Genomic DNA, 19,015 nt, shown 5'->3' on the forward strand with positions numbered 1-19,015 from the left:
ATTTCCTCCTTGAAATAATAAACATATCTTTAATAATGCAGTGCAGTGCACCACACTGAAGACACTCTAAATTCAGAACAAACAAAAATCAGATTCTTGCTGAGCAAAGATAAATTGGTAAGCAGTTGCAGCATATGATAAGGAACTCGATGAATGGAGAATTTCCTTCTTCATGTCATCATTTACATTTTATCACATTCTAAATATGCCTCAAACACAAATATAAATCAGACCAATCTTTGCATTTGTTAGAAATTTTTGTTTCTTACTATATTTTCTTTACAATTCAGGTTAGGCCTCAGTAGAATAATGTAGCATTTGGGGAAAAAGATACAAGCCAAAAGAGCGGCTCCAGAAGCCAAAATGGAGAAGATCTCCACAGCCACCATGGACTTCCCTTTGGTACTCAGGTAAGTGGGGAGGAAAGTGATCCAAACACTGCAAAAGACCATCATGCTAAAAGTAATGAACTTGGCTTCATTAAAGCTGTCAGGCAATTTCCTAGCCAGAAATGCCACACTGAAACTAACAAGGGCCAAAAAACCTAGGTAACCAAGGACAGTGTAAAACATTAAAGTGGAGCCTTCCTTACATTCCCAAATGATCTCTCCAAACAAGGAATGGAAGTCCCAGCTGGGAAATGGGGGAGAGGTTCCCAGCCAGGTGGCACAATTAAGTGCTTGGATGAGAGGACAGGCTAAGACAATGGAGCTGGTCAGTCGTGTTCCTAAGAGTTTCCTTGTCTTGTTTCCTGGCTTGGTGGCCATAAAAGCCAGAACCACTGTAACAGTTTTTGCCAACACAGAGGAAATTGCAAGTGAAAAGAGAATGGCAAATGAAGTTTGTCGGAAAAGACAGGTGAACTTCCTGGGTCGACCAATGAAGAGGAAGGAGCAGAGGAAGCAGAGTAGAAGAGAGACTAGGAGTATGTAAGTGAGATTTCGGTTGTTGGCCTTGACAATTGGTGTGCTATGATATTTACAGAAAATCACCAGGACTGCAATTGTGATCCCAGAGAGAAAAAGAGTAAGAGACATTAAAACGTATCCCAAAGTGTCTTGATAGGCAAGGAAGTGGATCTTCTTGGCAATGCATTGGTCCTTCTCCTTGTTGGGATATTGATCTTCTGGGCAAGGATCACAGTGAGCTGCATCTAAAAATAAGAGTCATTGTTTAAGCATTCTACATAGATCTGTAGAGGTTAAGAGGGCAGGGGTCACAGTAAACTGCATCTGGAATCAAGTCATTATCTAAGAATTTCAAAGTGCTTTCTCATGAACTTTATTCCTCCCACAGAGATGACATAACTGTCCCCTTTCAATTGTAGCCAACCAACAAAGGGGATGATGAATGACTCACTATGTAATTCATGGGGCATCAAGAACAGCAATTTATTTTTTATTCATGATGATTCTGGAGATAGGTTAATCAGAGACAAGGATTTGCTTAGATTCAGCTGTCAGCTTCCTAGACATTTGTATGATTATTGTGTCTTTCAATTTCAGATTGTGACCTTTTATTTTTTCCACTATATACTTTGAAGCCCCACCCTCAGCCCCCAAGCTCATAAATCAGTGAGACAGGAATGTTGCTATTTTGCTTGTATGTACCTTACCTGTTAGTTACCCCTGCATTAACCCCTCTGCTCATACAGAGTTGTTGGGTTTTTTTTGTTTCTTCTATCAAGAAGGCATAGATTGATGGATCTCTGTTTTATCTCTCAGGTCTATTTCCTCAGAGATTGATAGAGCTGAGTGAAGAAGCAGACTCCTCATAATAAAAATTAACTGAAGAAATGTCTCTTCCAGGAAAAGAAGTTTGTTTTTCTAATTGAATGTTGTAGCAGGAGTAGCAATGCAAATCGGTAATCCATAACTTGTGTCCTAAAACTAGTCTGTATGAAATTGCTGTGGATAGGGAAATGTAGCTTTGGTGGCCATCAATTGAAAGGTTCTGCTGAAAAGTATGAGCGCATTGAATCTTATCAAAAATCCCAACAGTAATAAAAAATATTTTGATTTAGGGAATGACTTCCTTGATCCTGGAAGACTGACATTTGATATCTACACACAAAGGGTGGGTTCCTCTTGGTTTGGACTGGTTCTCCCAAAATAGTAGCGACCCACTGGTGACATCATGATAATGTCACTGAACCAGATCAGTTCATGCCAGTCCATGGGCACAGCCATCTCTTTTAAAAAAATAAATAAATAAATGTTCTTTCCCTTCTCAGCATGCGCAGAAGCTGAGTCTTGGCAATGTGTATGTGGTCACCATCTCTTTCTTTTTGCTTTGTTTATTGTTATTATTATTTTGGATTTTCTATTATTGCCCATGCACGCGTAGTGTGTGCATCCACCCACAAGGCACACCCACATGGCGCAGGAGGGAGAAAACCAGCAGCGAAGTAAATTGGAAAAAAAACAACCCAGCTCCACACCTGTCTGATTAGAAATGGTCCCTTCTGGACAAGTGTCACATTGGTAGCAACAAACTGGCTTTCCTTCTGGAACTCTTCTCCTCTCTCCTGCATGGCACTTCTTCATGCCACACCTGGCAAAGGGCACCTTCTAAAAGATAATTAAACAAACAAATAAACACTTTAGAAAATGCCCATTGATAATTTACTAGAAGAGACTTCCACTCCTCCACTTGCAACAGATTACCCTACGCAACTTTCTAAACATAGGTTTAGAAAGTTTAGAACTACGTCGCCTTAAACACGACCCAAGCAAGCCCATAAAATCATCTGCAACAACATCCTTCCTGTCAATGACTACTTGAGCTTCAACCACAACAACACACGATCAAACAACACATACAAACTTAAAATAAACCGCATCAAACTTGACTGCAGGAAATACGACTTTAGTAATGGAGTAATTGATTCATGGAACTCACTACCACACTCTGTAGTATCATCATCTAACCCTCTAAACTTTACCCTTAGACTATTCATTATTGACTAGTGATGGGCGAATCCAATGCTGTTCGGGTTCAGCAAGTTCAGACAAACTTCACGCAAAGTTCAGCCGAACCCGAACGGTCCGTGGCGCCAAAGCTCCGCCCCCGGAATCCCATCATTTTTTATTTTTATTTATTTTTATTTTTACGAAAAAGGATGTTGCAGCGGTGCTGCAAGCAAAGGGAAGTCCTTTCACGTAAAAATAAGCATGGAATCCAGGAAGTGATCACCTTGGTGTCCTTAGCAACCTGCAGTATACGTGACGTCAAAGCTCCGCCCCTGGAATCTCTTCATGGGAGGGATTCCCCAGCTCCTTCAAATTTACGTCTTTTCACGTAAAAATAAACATTTTTATTTTTACAAAAAAGGATGCCGCAGCGGTGCTGCAAGCAAAGGGCGGTCCTTTCACATAAAAATAAAAATGTTTATTTTTACGTGAAAGGACCGCCCTTTGCTTGCAGAGCCGCTGCGGCGTCCTTTTATGTTTATTTTTACGTGTAAAGACCTCCCTTTGAAGGAGCTGGGGAATCCCTCCCCCAAAGAGATTCCGGGGGTGGAGCTTTGATGTCACGTATTCTGGGAGGTTGCTAAGGATGCCAATGTGATCAGCTCCTTTTGTGCCTCCATCCCATCCTCCCAACCAGCTGACAGCTCCCCAGTGCTCGCCTTCCTCTGCCGCCACCGGCACCCGGCTCCTCCTCCTGACAGCCGGGCAGTGGCTTTTGCAGTGTTCAGCACGAACGCCGAACCGGAGCACAATTATTTTTTAAAAAATGGGTACGGGTTCGGTACGCCGCACACCACAAAATTTGGTATGGACCAGTATTGTGTGGGTTCGGTTCACCCAACACTATTGTTGACCTCTGTCAATTCCTAAGAGGTCAGTAAGGGATGTGCATAAGTGCATGATTCCAAATATTTCCCTGAACTTACAATGTTCCCTCATGGCTCACCTTAGTGGGCCAGACAATTGCATCCGAATTGATGATAAAATCCTGTCCTCGGAAAGCCCTGGGATCCATTTGCCCGACTTTTGTGGGGAGAAAACTTTCATTGGGGAGAAAAACCCAGTTGATAAGATCAAAGCGAAGAGAACCAAATCCATTTTCTGAGAATGAAATGTCATCTCCAGCACTGTTGTTAAATCGGATGTTCCTCAAATAGTGAAGAATCTGAAAGAAAGGAAAAAACACCTCAAGTAATTGGAGAAATTGATTGAAAGCCACAGATGAGATATCATGGTTAAAGTGATTCTTTTTTAGCCATCATTGTAGGAGTTAGGTGTACACGGGATAAATAAGAGAAGTTCCACAGGTGGAGATATGATCAGGATTTTATTTATAATTCATTTATTTATTGGATTTGTATGCCGTCACCGTCTGAGGACTCTTAGAGAGGGCTGTAAAGCACTGTGAAGCAATATTAATGCTATTGCTATTGCTAAATTCCGGTGACTTTCTGTAGTTCATAGTCAAAGACAGCAGAATGTAAGAACCAGGTCTGACCAGGAGAGGCCATGTGGAAGGAAGCACCTGCCCTGGTTTGTCACTATACTCTCCATAAGTCCAAAGTTTAGCCTTTGATCCTGAAAAAATTGATAAGTATCAGAGTAGGATCCTATCAGGTTCATTTTGAGTCTTGCTATGTCTCTGAAGTTGACAAAGGCTCCTTTCACATAACAAGCCACATAGTATGTCTTCTACAACCGAACCCATCCACTTGGGTTCACAATCCCCAGTGATTACAGAAAAGGAAGTGAAATATCTATTTCTCAGACAACAGCCTGGAAAAGCACCAGGTCCAGACAAGATAACTTTTTCTTGCTTAAAAGTCTGTGCTGGCCAATTGGCCCCCATCTTCACCCAAATCTTCAACAAAGATTTGTGCTTTGTTTCTTCCTGCTTGAAACTCTCTACTATTATCCAAGTGCTGAAGAAGCCCTCCATCAAGAAACTGAATAACTATGGACCAGTTGCTCTAACATCTGTAGTTATGAAAACCTTTAAATGGCTAGTGATGTGCCACTTGAAAACCATCACAGATCCACTGTTAGACCCCCTGCAATTTGCATACCAAGCAAATAGATTGGCAGATGATGCTGTTAATATGGCTCTACACTACATCCTACAACATCTTGAATCTCCAATGACCTACACTAGGGTCCCCTTTGTACACTTCAGTTCAGAATTCAACACCATTATACCAGACATTCTCTTAACCAAACTAAATCAGCTAGTGGTACCTGAACACACTTGTAAGTGGATCACAAGCTTCCTAACAGATGAAGCAGCAGGCGAAGCTAGGAAAAATCACATCAGATATATGTACAATTAGCACAGCCTCCCCCCCAAGGCTGTTTACTCTCACGACTTCTCTTCTCTCTATACACCAATGACTGCATCTCAAATGATCCATCCATTAAACTACTGCAATTTGCAGACGATACAATAGTGATCGGACTCATTCGAGACAATGATGAATCCATATAGAGATGGGAGGTTGAACAACTAACCTGTGACCAGAACAATGTAGAACTGAACACACTCAAAACCATAGAAATGGTAGTGGACTTTGGGAGAAACCCTTCCATCCTTACGCCTCTCACAATACTAGACAACACAGTATCAACAGTAGAGATCTTCAAATTTCTAGGTTCTATCATATCTCAAGACCTAAAATGGTCACCTAACATCAATAACATCATCAAAAAGCACAACAAAGAATGTTCTTTCTGTGCCAAAACTGCCCATGGAGGATAATCAGAACTGCAGAAAAAACAATTGCTGCCAATCTGCCTTCCATTGAGGAGATGTATACTGCACGAGTCAAAAAGAGGGCTGTGAAAATATTTACTGACCCCTCGCATCCTGGACATAAACTGTTTCAACTCCTACCCTCAAAATGTCGCTACAGAGCATTGCACACCAAGACAGCTAGACACAAGAACAGTTTTTTCCCAAATGTCATTACTCTACTAAACAAATAATTCTCTCAACGCTGTCAAACCCTTTTACTAAGTCTGCACTTCTATTTTCACTAGTTTTTCTCATCATTCCTATCACGCATTTCCTCCCACTTAGGACTGTATGACTCTAACTTGTTGTTTGTATCCTAGGATTTTTATTAATATTGATGGTTTTTTCATTGCTTAATTCAGGGATTCATCGCAAATATGTGCCTTCATCATAGTGAGATATGTATACGTATGTGTGTATGTGTGTATATATATATGTATGTATGTATGTATGTGTGTATGTGTGTATGTGTGTGTGTGTGTGTGTGTGTGTGTGTGTGTATATATATATATATATATATATATATATATATATATATATATATATATATATATATATGTAGATTGTTCTGAGTTCGGGTTTTGCCCTGTGTAATGTTTTGCATGTCTATGCGACGTTTCGGTAAAATCACATTTACCATCATCAGGCTGGAGTTCCAATCTCTGTGTTTTTGCAAATGAATATTATATATATATATATATATTTGTTTTCGTAAATTTTCACGGGTATATGTATGTAGATTGTTCTGAGTTCGGGTTTTGCCCTGTGTAATATTTTGCATGTCTATGCGACGTTTCGGCGAAATCACATTCACCATCATCAGGCTGAAGTTCCAATCACTCGCCCATGGCCGGCAGAAGATCGCTCTTGCCCGGCTTCCCTGCGAGGCATCAGGTCAGCATTCTGGACGGGCGGGCGGCGGGCGAGGAGGGGGGAAGCCTCGCGGGGAAGCCGGGCAAGAGCGATCTTCTGCCGGCCATGGGCGACTCCCCGCCGCTCGCCCATGGCCGGCAGAAGATCGCTCTTGCACGGCTTCCCCGCGAGGCAGCAGGTCAGCATCCTGGGCGGGCCGGCGGCTGTGGCAGCTGCTGCCCCCCCCTGTTTTAAAAGTGACAGCCCGGCGGCAGCGTTTTTTGCGGGGGTTTTTTGTTGTTACACGGATTAATAGACTTTACATTGTTTCCTATGGGAAACAATGTTTCGTCTTACGAACCTTTCGTCTTACGAACCTCCTCCTTTCACCAATTAAGTTCGTATCATGAGGTATTACTGTATATGTTTTCGTATATATATATATGTTTTCGTAGATTTTCACGGGTACAGGTATGACGGTCTTGGTATATTCGGGTTTCTTCCTGTTTAGGATTTGGAAATTTCTGGCGATGTTTCGACAAGGTCTCACTCGTCATCTTCAGGCTGGTGTTTCTGTCCTTGTTCTAAGGCGAACACTGCGAGACCTGAGCTGCCTTCCTTCTATAAATACTGGTGGCTGGGTGTGGTTTGATGGCTCAGCAATTGCCTGCTGTGTAGAAACTTCCTGGTGAGTCAGTGGGGTAACAATTTGGGTCGTTGATGTAGCTGAGGTATGCTGATTAGTTAATGGTTGTAGATTAGGCGTGATATCCTGAGTAGTTGGAACTTGCAGGCTACTTGATTGTTTTACAATGTGTGTTCTGAGTCTGGTTTCTATGGCTGGGATACGTTTGAGGCTGGGATATATATATGGGTATGTGTATATATATATGTATATGTGTGCATATGTGTGTAATAGTATCAAACTGAATATAGACCTCACAGCTTATGGATTGTAATTTTAGTAGTATTGACAATGCATAATTGATAGACTGGATTTTATCATGGATTTTATCTGTTATTTATTATTTTATCCTACAACTTTTAATTGTGTATTCACTAAGTGTTTTTATTTGCTTTGGTCTACGACTGTAATAATTAAAAAATGACCCCTATGACAATCTTAAATGTTGTACCTCATGATTCTTGACAAATAATATTTTCTTTTATGTACACTGGGAGCATATGCACTAAGACAAATTCCTTGTGTGTCCAATCACACTTGGCCAATAAAGAAGTTAGAAGTCCCACAGTAGTTTTGCTAGCTCATTTTTGACCATTTTTTCGGGCTTATGATCCCAACAGTTCTTTGTCACTGGTAGATGGTAGTTCTGGCACAGGTTCCAGTGGATCATCTGTGCCACAGCATCATGTCTATGCTTGTAGTCAGTCTGTGCAATCTTTTTGCAGCAGCTGTTAATCTGTTAAAAAGTTACCTGCCATGACTGGACATCTGAGCTCTTCTTTCCAAGCCTCATCCTGGTCAGTTGGGCTCTGGATCCAACCATTGCATGTAATGCGTGTGCCAGAGCATAAACAGCATTGTAGATATTGTAACTTTCACCCATCATAGTTCTTTCAAAAGTGTACATTTTCAGATGGTGTACATTTTCCTTTCCGGTGCATTTTGTTTTCCACTTTGGATAAATTTTACCTGGTTTGTAGTTGGTACAGTAAAAGACCTTTTCCCACCATTGCAGGAGAGGGAGGTCCACTTGTGAATTGAAAAGGTCTAAGGACGAGAGGAAATGGCTGAACTCAGGGATATCCTCAGTGTCCCTAAAATGCAAAGCCCCATGGAAAGGATTTATAACGCTCAACATGGCTACGGGATCCACCATGGTAACTTTCCAATGGCAAGTTAAGACCCAAAGTTTGGAAGATGATTCCTTTGACTCTTTTTTGTCAAAATTCACTGCATTCACCATATTTCCAAAATTATGGGTGTCTCCAAAAAGAATAATTATCTCAGCTGCAGACCAGGAATTGTACATATTGATTAATCCCAACCATGTAGTAGAAAAGAAGTCTGATTTCAACACTTCAGCGAAGGCCAGACAGATCTCCTTCTCTTTGAGCATTGGCATCAGAGATGAGATGAGATGTTCTCCATAATCATTTTCATGGGCCAGAAGCCCAACCCAGTTCCACTGGAAATACAGGAGCAGCTGGATTAAAGCCACATTCTGAGGAAATTCATTGGACTCAATCTGGAAGAAGGAAGGATGAACTGTTCTTTCTTCAACAGTGAAATCAAAGGCGAAACCAAGCTGGAGAAAATGAGATTGATTGACAAAATAAATTATTGTAGTGAATTTGATTATGTGGTTCCTTGCCCCACCAGTCAGGCTGACTCTCTTTGAGTGGCAAGCTTAAACCTTTTCTCTTCATATGAAGAGTCATTATTATTATTATTATTATTATTATTATTATTATTATTAGTAGTAGTAGTAGTAGTAGTAGTAGTAGGAGGAGGAGGAGGAGTAGGAGTAGGAGTAAGAGTAGGAGTAGTATTGCTGTTGTTGTTTTGTTATTGTTGTTATTATACCGCCCCGAGTCTACAGAGAAGGGCGGCATACAAATCCAATAAAAAATAAATAAATTATTGTTATTATTTTGTGATTTTTGTGTGTGTGTTTCTTTTCATCAACCTTGCTATCCCCTGGTATTGCTATGTCTATAATAGTCACCTTCTTTTTCTCAACCAGCATAATGTCTGGTGCATTGTTTGTCAGTTTCATTGTCTGTTTCTATGTGAAAATCCCACAAGAACTTGACCAACTGATTTTCAGCAACTTTTTCAGGCTTGTGTTCCTACCAGTTTATACCAGTATGGATGCTATAATTTTTGCATAAATTCCAATGGATCATTTGTGCAACAGAGTTCAATTCAATTCAATTTATTAGATTTGTATGCCGCCCCTCTCCGCAAACTCAGGACAGCTCACAGAATACGTATAAAACAAAGCATGTGGAACAAATCTATTTTAAAAAGTACAACTAAAAACCCTATATAACACTCAGTCAGACAATCCAATCCAAAGAATTGTGCCATAATTTGTAATCACTCTACATGATTTTCTTGCAGGAGCTGAACACATGGTCTACATCATCATTATCATTATCGTTATCGTTATCGTTAGCATTAGCATTAGCATTAGCATTAGCATTAGCATTAGCATTATTATGTCAATACAACACAGCAAACGAGATCACTATGTTGGATTTCGTATTTCATCACCAGTCGGATGCTTCCCAAGCACCTAGGACTGTGTGATGTAGCAGCGAATTATGTTTGCCGATCCCAGTAAAGCGGCCTTTTGCAATTGACAGATGGAGATTTTGTCAATTCTGATGGTTTTCAAATGTCCGCTGAGATCCTTTGGCACTGTGCCCAGCGTGCCAAGTATCACTGGGACCACTTTCACTGGCTTATGCCAGAGTCGTTGCAGCTCGATTTTTAGATCTTTGTATTTCACTAATTTCTCTAGCTGCTTCTCCTCAATTCTGCTGTCTCCTGGGATTGCAATGCTGATGATCCATGCTTTCTTTTTCTCCACAATCAGGATGTCTGGTGTGTTATGCTTCAAAATTCAGTCAGTCTGAAGTCGGAAGTCCCACAGTAGTTTTGCTTGCTCATTTTCGACCTCTTTTACGGGCTTATGATCCCACCAGTTCTTTGCCAATAGTAGATGGAGTTATGGCGCAGGTTCCAGTGGATCATCTGTGCCACAGCATCATGTCTATGCTTGTAGTCAGTCTATGCAATCTTTTTGCAGCAAATGAGTATGTGATCGATTGTTTGATCTGTTTCTTTACAGAGTCTGCACTTTGGATCGTCTTTTCAATTCTGGCTTTGACAGCATTTGTTCTAATGGCCTGTTCTTGTGCCGCCAGTATTAGTCCTTCTGTCTCCTTTTTGAGTGTTCCACTTGTAAGCCATGACCAGATCTTTTCTTTATCCACTTTGCCTTCAATCTTCCCCAAGAACTGGCCATGCAATGCTTTGTTCCACCAACTGTCCATACGACATTGAGTTACAGTTTTTCTGTACTGGTACTTAGTTTGCTTCACCTTGAGAAGCTTCATATTGTTGACCTCCATCAATGCTGACTCTTTGCTCTCCTTCACATCGTCAGCTAATGAATGCTTCTCTTCTTCCACTGTCTGCTTCACTTGCAAAAGTCCTCTGCCACCTATTTTCCTTGGTAAATACAGCCTGTCAATGTCACTGCAGAAGTGTAGTGCATGTTGGATTGTCATAAATTTTCTGGTTTTCCTGTCCAGGTTGTCCAGCTCTGCTTGAGTCCAGTTCACTATGCCAGCTGTGTATCTAATGACAGGTATGGCCCAAGTATTTATAGCCTTGATAGTGTTGCCACCATTCAGTTTGCTCTTCAAAAAATTTCTGGTCCTCTGGATGTACTCTTTGCTGATCACAGTTTTCACATGATCATGCTTGATATTATCCAGTTGCAAGATGCCCAAGTATTTGTAGGCTTCTGGCTAATGGCACTTGATGGTTTGACCTTTTGGCATTTCAATGCCCTCACTTTCAGTGATTTTCCCATTTTTCAGTGCCACTGTAGCACGTTTATCCAGGCCAAACTCCATGCTGATGTCATTGCTAAAGATTTGCATAGTGTTGGTTAGTGACTGTATCTCAGTTTCTGATTTTCCGTACAACTTCAGGTCATCCATATACAGCAGGTGTGAGATTTTTGGTGAATTCCTAGCAGTCTGGTAGCCTAAGTTTGTTTTCTGTAGGATGAGTGACAGTCGGATTATAGTGATGATGAATAGTAATGGGGACAAAGAGTCCCCCTGGAAGATGCCCCTTCTGATGTTGATCAGTCCATAGCTTTCATTACCAACAAAAAGCTCACTCTTCCAATATTTAATCACCTTTTCTATGAATTACCTCATGTTTTCATTGACTCCAATGACTTCCAGGCATTTTATGATCCAGCTGTGTGGCAATGCATCTATTATTATTATTATTATTATTATTATTATTATTATTATTTCTTCAACAGTAAAACACAGCAAACGAGATCACTATGCTGGATTTCGTATTTCATCACCAGTTGGGCACTTCCCAAGCACCTAGAACTGTGTGATGTAGCGGCGAATTATGTGTGCTGATCCTAGTAAAGCGGCCTTTTGCGATTGACAGATGGAGATTTTGTCAATTCCAATGTTTTACAAATGTCCACTGAGATCCTTTGGCACTGTGTCCAGCAGTGACCACTCGGACCACTTTCACTGGCTGATGCCAGAGTCATTGCAGATTTTCAGATCTTCATATTTCGCAAATTTCTCTAGCTGCTACTCTTTCCTGGGATTGTGATGTTAATGATCCATACTTTCTTTTTCTCCACAATCATGATGTCTGGTGTATTATGTTTCAAAATTCAGTCAGTCTGAAGTCAGAAGTCCCACAGTAGTTTTGCTTGCTCATTTTTGACCACTTTTGATCCCACCAGACTTATGATCCCACCAGTTCTTTGCCACTGGTAGGTGGTATTTCTGGCACAAGTTCCAGTGGATCATCTCTGCTACAGCATCATGTCTATGCTTGTAGTCAGTCTGTGTGATCTTTTTGCAGCAGCTGAGTTTGTGGTCAATTGTTTCCCCTGTTTCTTTACAGAGTCTGCACTTTGGATCATCTGTTGATTTTTCAATTCTCGCTTTGATAGCATTATTATTATTATTATTATTATTATTATTATTATTATTATTATTATTATTATTATTATTATTATTATTATTATTTGCCTGGTAATGACATGTCAAAAGACAATGGGACATACCATTAACCTCATACAGAGAATATACTTTACCAAAAAGGGGAGTGCAATTTTTAAAGAATGTTAGGAAGTTGAGCATTTCAGAATTATCTCATTATTTATCTCTTTGAGGTTATCTTGATACATAAAATATAGCAGATTCTACTGATATAGATACCCCCCCAAAAAACCCCACCCTTGGTTTCATCTTTAGTTTTTGTCTGTGTTTCTGAGGTTTGTATACTCTATACAGCATCCAATGGAGCCTTCTTACCTGTGAGACCTTGTAGATGCTGAAGATGGAAGCCATCTGTCTTGACGACTTGGAGTTGAGATCTCCAATGACAGAGAGCAGAGTGTCCTGCCTATCACATTGATAACCTGGAATCACATAACCTCCTGTGGAGAGAAGGGAGAGGCTGCTTGTGGAAATCATCATCCCAATTTGTCGATTGTCATAGATACGGAAGCCAAGTGTGATGTTGGGCAGAAGAGCCAAATCCTTGTTGACCTTTCTGACTGCAAACATCAAGGCTAGAAATGGCTGGTATTTTTCGGTCAGTCGCCTACAGTGTGAAAAAAAACCCATTAGGGAACATTATAGGAAAGATTGTATATGTTATTGAGGTTTGTCTTGTCTTTTGTGCTGTTGCTTGGAGCATGTCCCGGATTTCATCTGGGTTTGTGTTTTTTTAAAGGATGTTCTTGATTTAATTTAATTTAATTTAACTTAACTTTTAATTTACCTTACCTTACCTTACCTTAACTTACCTTACCTTACCTGAACTGAACTGAACTTAACTTAACTTAACTTAACTTAACTTAACTGACTTCTATGCCACCCAATCCTGTTGCACAAAGTTGCCATGGTTTTGTGAGCAAAGAGGAAAACTTTTTTGTCCAAATCATGGACTGTTTTATAGCCATCTATCATTCTTCCCATCTTCAGATTGCTCCAGTGGCTGCAATTCTTCCCACCTGTTCCTCAATACAGAAATCAATTGGGGGCTGTTTTGGAGAACCTTCTTCAGGACTGGGAGCCATTGCTGATCAAATGACCTTATTTGTGGATCATTTACTGAAGGTCTTTTTTGATTATTGAGGCTGATTCAAAAACGTTTCTGTTTTCAGTATCCTACCCTGAAAAAAAGATTAAGCTTTTCCACTCTGACCTTCTTCCCAAATCAACATTAAAATATGGTAAGACCACATTTGGAGTTCTGCATCCAGTTTTCATTGCCATTGTAGTTTTAAAAAGATGTCAAGGCTTTAGAAAGATTGCAGAGAAGAGCAACAAAGATGATTAGGAAACTGGAGGCCAAAATGTAAAAAGAACATTTGCTGTAATTGGGTATATCTAGCTTAATGAAAAGAAGGACCAGGGGTGACATGATAGCAGTCTTCCAATATCTCAGGGATTGCCATGAACAAGAGGAAGTCAAGCTATTGTCAAAAGCATCTGAAGGCAGGACACAGAGCAATAGATGGAAACTAATCAAGGAGAGAAGCAATCTGGGAGAAATTTCCTGACAGGTAGAACAATTAATCAGTGGAACAACTTGACTCCAGAAGTTGTGAATGCTCCAACATGGGAAGTTTTTAAGATGTTGGATAACCATTTGTCTGAAGTGGTGTAGAGGTTCCTGGGGCTGGGCTAGAAGACTTCCAACACTTGTTATCCTATCCCATCCCATCCCTTCCCTTCCCTTTCCTTTATGTCAATTTCTTCACTACAGGAGCATGTTTAATTATTTTTGTTATTTATCATCTTCGTGATGAATTCTGCAAAAATTGAGAATCTTACAGTATTTAATATGTTTGGCTCTTTCTTGAAAAAGGCACAAAAATTTGAACTACACAAGGACAATGCCAATATTACAAGGATCAGTATTTCTGATCGGAATCCCTCAAACCTCAAAGAAAGCAAAAAGTTATCTACAACTATCCCATCCAGTTAAAACTTACGCCCTTGGTAAAACACGCCGGTATGGGTTTTTACGAAAGCCTGGGCCATTGTTGAGAAAAACTGTGATTCCCAGAGCCAAATTCCCACTAATAATAAGATCACCAGGCTTGTAATACTTCTCCAGATTAAACAAAGGCCATGTGATGGCACATCTGGTTTGCATCCTATTCACAGAGTTTGGAGGCAGGAGCCAGAAGAGTAACAGCAGGAGGTTAAAAGACAACCCAATCATTCTTGTCACCTTCCTTCCAAGATCAGAAATTCTAGATCAGAAATGGTTTGTGCAGATACTGGATTGTAGGTAGCACTTGAAAACTCAGCAAAGTTTCAGCACAAGAGACACCATCGATGCCACTTGGACAAGTCCAGGGCAAATTTATATTGAAAATGTTTCCTCTTACCTACATTTGGCCACTGACCAAAGAGGCAATGACAACTCTTCAAACCCAGGAGTTACCTCTTTGCAAGACCAACTAAGGTTTCACATCCAGCCCTCACCTAGAGGACTCAGAGATAATTTTTAGAGCAGTTATTTTTTATTTCTCAGAAGATTTTTGTGAGTAGAAATCTACAGGGGAATACATGAAGAGTGACTGTTCTTCTGAGAATTGCAAAGAGCAGCCATTATCTTATCCCCTTAGCAACAGCTTCTCTTCCTAAAGCAGAATGGAAAACATGTTTGCGTCTCTTGTTGCAATGCACAAAGCAGATGAGAATCATGGTGGACTTGTGTATTTGACCAGGATGAAACTCATCTCCTGCACACAAGGTGGATTTTGGCCTATGCCATAGTTTGCTCAGATAGTATGAGAGCTGATAGGCCATACTGATGCATGGCAATTAGTAATACCCTGGTAAGCATGGGCAATCTTGCCAATGCTTGGATAGAATGGCAGGTTTATTTATACAGATAAATAATGGTAAGTTTAGGTTACCATTAGGTCCCACAGAGTGGGCCTTCTCCGGGTCCCGTCAACTAAACAATGTCGGTTGGTGGGCCCCAGGGGAAGAGCCTTCTCTGTGGCGGCCCCGGCCCTCTGGAACCAACTCCCCCCGGAGATTAGAACTGCCCCTACCCTCCGTGCCTTCCGTAAGCTCCTTAAGACCCACCTGTGTCGTCAGGCATGGGGGAACTGAAACACCTCCCCTGGGCATATACAATTTATGAATGGTATGTGTGTATGTATGTGAGTTAAGAAAATGGGGTTTTTAAAATGTTTTTAGTAGAAATTTAGATTTGTTATAAATTGTTTTTTGCACTTTGTTGTGAGCCGCCCTGAGTCTGCGGAGAGGGGCGGCATACAAATCTAAATAAATATAAATAATAAATATAAATAAGTGACCAGACTTAAGAACTGGTCACTTACTATAACCTCAAACTAAATTGTCATCCAAAGATAAACAATAACTTCCAATGATCCAGTTTCAAAGTTGTGGTTATTGCAGTACCCTTTTAGTATTTTGCCCTTATGACCATGTGCAGGAACACTCATTCAAACATATGTCATTGGATTTCTACAGCCATTTAGCAACCAAAGGCCTGCTCCAGATAGGTTCAACATATGCAATGCTGGCCTTTAGTTTCTATTAACCCAGCCACTCAGACTTTGTAGGACTCGATCTACTCCTGGGCCCAATAGCATCAAACTTAACTGTCTGGGTTTTTCTTTCTTTGTTTGCTTGCTTGCTTCCCCCCCCCCCTCCAGCATTTGAGAGTGGCACCCAACCTGATACAGGATCAGTTCTCTTAAAAGGGTAGCCTCATTGTAAGCTACTATGTGTTCTGTCTGGGTTCCCCCAGACGCCAACACCAACTAAAAAGAGTATCCAGACACGCTGGTAAAAAACAAAGTCATTTTATATCTTTGAAAACAAACACAGGTAACAAAAACTGTTCTTACAAACTGGAATGCTATGAAGCTTCACAGAGGTTTCACGACGGCCAGACAATACAACAGGCTTCTTGCTGGCACAAACACCACTGTAGATAATAAAACCCATGCCGCCCCCAAGTTTTCAGCCTTCTAGGCCACAAGCCAGAATCAGAGACGCCAAGGATCGAAGCAAGGTCACAGGACTCCCAATAGATAACTCTCCACAATACAGGAAGGGCGGGCCTGCCTTTTCAACCCTGCTGAGGAGAACCAAACCCAAACCCAGCTGTTGCCTATTAGGGATGGAAATACCTGGCTAATTGGCCCCTTCTTTGTGCTGCCCGTCTCTGCCTCATATCTATGATGGCCTGTGCGTTCTCATCTAATGACTCCAGGCTACTCGCTGTGGAGAGCTCCCCCCGGGGGTCTCAGGCTGCTCTCCCTCCTCCTCGTCCTGACATTCCTCTTCCCCGTCAGCCTGGTCCTCCTCCTCCTCCTGTTCCTCGTCCTCCCCCTCTGAGCATGGATCCGACAGAGTTCCAGCCGTTCCCTGAGGAGCCTCAGACTGAATCACAACACTATGTCTACATTTGTACTTGCCTACAACCCTAGGCAAGTTCAAATCACCAGGCCCATATGCATTACAAGATGCATTACACACTTCAAACTTGACAAGTGTTACGTTTGAAATGTTCTTATGCTGTTCCAGCCATTATTGCTTTTTACTTGCCAAACATCAAAGGGGGAGTGGGGTTTTCAGAGATGGTATTCAACTGGTTCTGACCGGTTTGGGCAAACTGGTAGTGGGAATTTTAAGTAGTTTGGAGAACCGGCAAATACCACCTCTGATTGGCTTCACCCTCCCACCCCTATTGTTCCTTGTCCTATATTCCCTTTTTTTAAGCTCAGCTGATTCATGTGGTAGAGCAGATTTTGGCATCTCAGCTGAGCTAAACAACTGCTCCACTCCTTCTCCAGATCCATCAGCTAAGCAATGCCCCCGTCCTGTGGAAACAACTCCCTCCAAAGATCCATGCCACCCCAACCCTCCTGGCTTTTTGCAAGGTTTTAAAAACTTACCTTTGCTGGCAAGCCTGGGGTTGTTGAGCTTAACATCTTGCTGCATTCAAAACTGTGATTGCGTGATTGTAGTTGAATGAATGTGAATGCATGATTTTTACATCTTTGGGGTTTTAATATTAGTTTTAGGTTTGGGTTTCTTTCGCTATATTTCTATGGTATTTTATTCTCACTTTTGCAAGCCGCTCTGAGTCTGTGGAGAAGGGCAGCATAGAAATCCATCCATCCAACCAACCAACCAACCAAACAAACAAACAATCAATCAATCAATCAATCAATCAATCAATCAATTAAACAAACAAATAAACTCACCATAGCTGACATCGAGGATGGTTTTTGAGTGCTGCCATGTTTTCAGCCAGGCACTTACATTTTTGGTACTGGTGGGCAAACTGGCAGATAAATTATGAGAATCCCATGTCTGGGGAGGTTAGGGTAAGATAGGAATGCCAGTTCCAGACAACAATGGAAACCAAGGTCATTTCAGCAGATGTTAGGCAGAACAACAATTTGACAACTAATTTGGAAAATGTAACCTGCACTAATGGAAGCATAGAAGACTGACGGCAGAAAAAGACCTCATGATCCATCTAGTCTGCCCTTATACTATTTTTTTGTATTTTATCTTAGGATGGATCTATGTTTATCCCAGGCATGTTTAAATTCAGTTACTGTGGATTTATCTACCACGTCTGCTGGAAGTTTGTTCCAAGGATCTACTACTCTTTCAGTGAAATAATATTTTCTCATGTTGCTTTTGATCTTTCCCCCAACTAACTTCAGATTGTGTCCCTTTGTTCTTGTGTTCATTTTCCTATTAGAAACACTTCCCTCCTGGACCTTATTTAACCCTTTAACATATTTAAATGTTTCGATCATGTCCCCCCTTTCCCTTCTGTCCTCCAGACTATACAGATTTAGTTCATTAAGTCTTTCCTGATACATTTTATGCTTAAGACCTTCCACCATTCTTGTAGCCCGTCTTTGGACCCGTTCAATGGAGGAAAGATTCTATACTTTAACTATGCACAATACATGGGAATTAGTTAGAGCTGACTTTGCTTTCCTGCTGTGCCAAAATGATGTCCTCAATAAAGTTTTGCATTAAAAAATTAGATTGCCTCAACTTTGTTGGCTTGATTGGGTTTGTGAGTTGGAACTTTGACATTAAACTAGCTCTCCAAAAACCAATTAATCCAGGACTCCTGAGCTCCTGCAGCCAGTTATCTTCTGGTTACCCCCAGAAGAGCTGCAAAAAGTCAGGGAGTTTGACTGGAATGGAATGCAAAGAAGAACAGGCAGCTAAATCCAGAGCAGAGGTGATGAAAGGTTATGGTTAGGGACATCATACCACCCTGTTTTCCTCCTTATTCAATCATGAACGAGTCACAATGTATTCCATTTATTCCAACCCATCCTTCCTTTCTTTTCTCCACCCATATTCCTTCTTCATGATAGTTGGGAAGGATAAAACATTGTAAGGAAAGCACCACTAGTAAAATATTTATTAATATCCATTTCATATGATTTATTTATTAATAAGGTATAGTCAACTGTTTAATAGAGAGTAAAAATCTGGGTCACTTAAGTTGTAGGGGAAAGTGCTAATATTGGATTGAATTAAAATCCTAGTGGAGAACTCCAGAAAGACTTAGGGAATCTATGAAAACAAACATGCATAAAAATGCAAACAG

At 40.9% G+C, this 19,015-nt stretch overlaps 1 protein-coding gene across 1 annotated transcript; it reads right to left on the minus strand.

The window, feature by feature from the left end:
- Positions 1–248: 248 nt before the first annotated feature.
- On the minus strand, positions 249–17,671 carry LOC139156557 (vomeronasal type-2 receptor 26-like). Its single transcript, XM_070732386.1, has 8 exons — positions 17,634–17,671; positions 12,676–12,967; positions 11,222–11,373; positions 10,687–10,945; positions 8,049–8,882; positions 3,919–4,137; positions 2,441–2,570; positions 249–1,153 (listed from the first exon to the last, which is right to left on the minus strand). Exons 1-8 carry the CDS (start codon positions 17,669–17,671, stop codon positions 249–251), a joined length of 2,829 nt encoding a protein of 942 aa, XP_070588487.1.
- Positions 17,672–19,015: the final 1,344 nt, after the last annotated feature.

This window comes from Erythrolamprus reginae, chromosome 1 (assembly GCF_031021105.1).
Source record: "Erythrolamprus reginae isolate rEryReg1 chromosome 1, rEryReg1.hap1, whole genome shotgun sequence".
NCBI lineage: Eukaryota > Metazoa > Chordata > Lepidosauria > Squamata > Dipsadidae > Erythrolamprus > Erythrolamprus reginae.

What these genes read in the sequence shown, in the direction of transcription:
- LOC139156557 (XM_070732386.1), bottom strand. Translation starts at nt 17,671, where the DNA reads ATGGCAGCACTCAAAAACCATCCTCGATGTCAGCTATG. An exon ending in GCATCTACAAGGTCTCACAG is followed by an intron (nt 11,374 to 12,675) that starts GTAAGAAGGCTC and finishes CTCATCCTACAG; the next exon opens with AAAACAAACTTAGGCTACCA. An exon ending in GACCATTTCTAATCAGACAG is followed by an intron (nt 1,154 to 2,440) that starts GTGTGGAGCTGG and finishes TCTTATTTTTAG; the next exon opens with ATGCAGCTCACTGTGATCCT.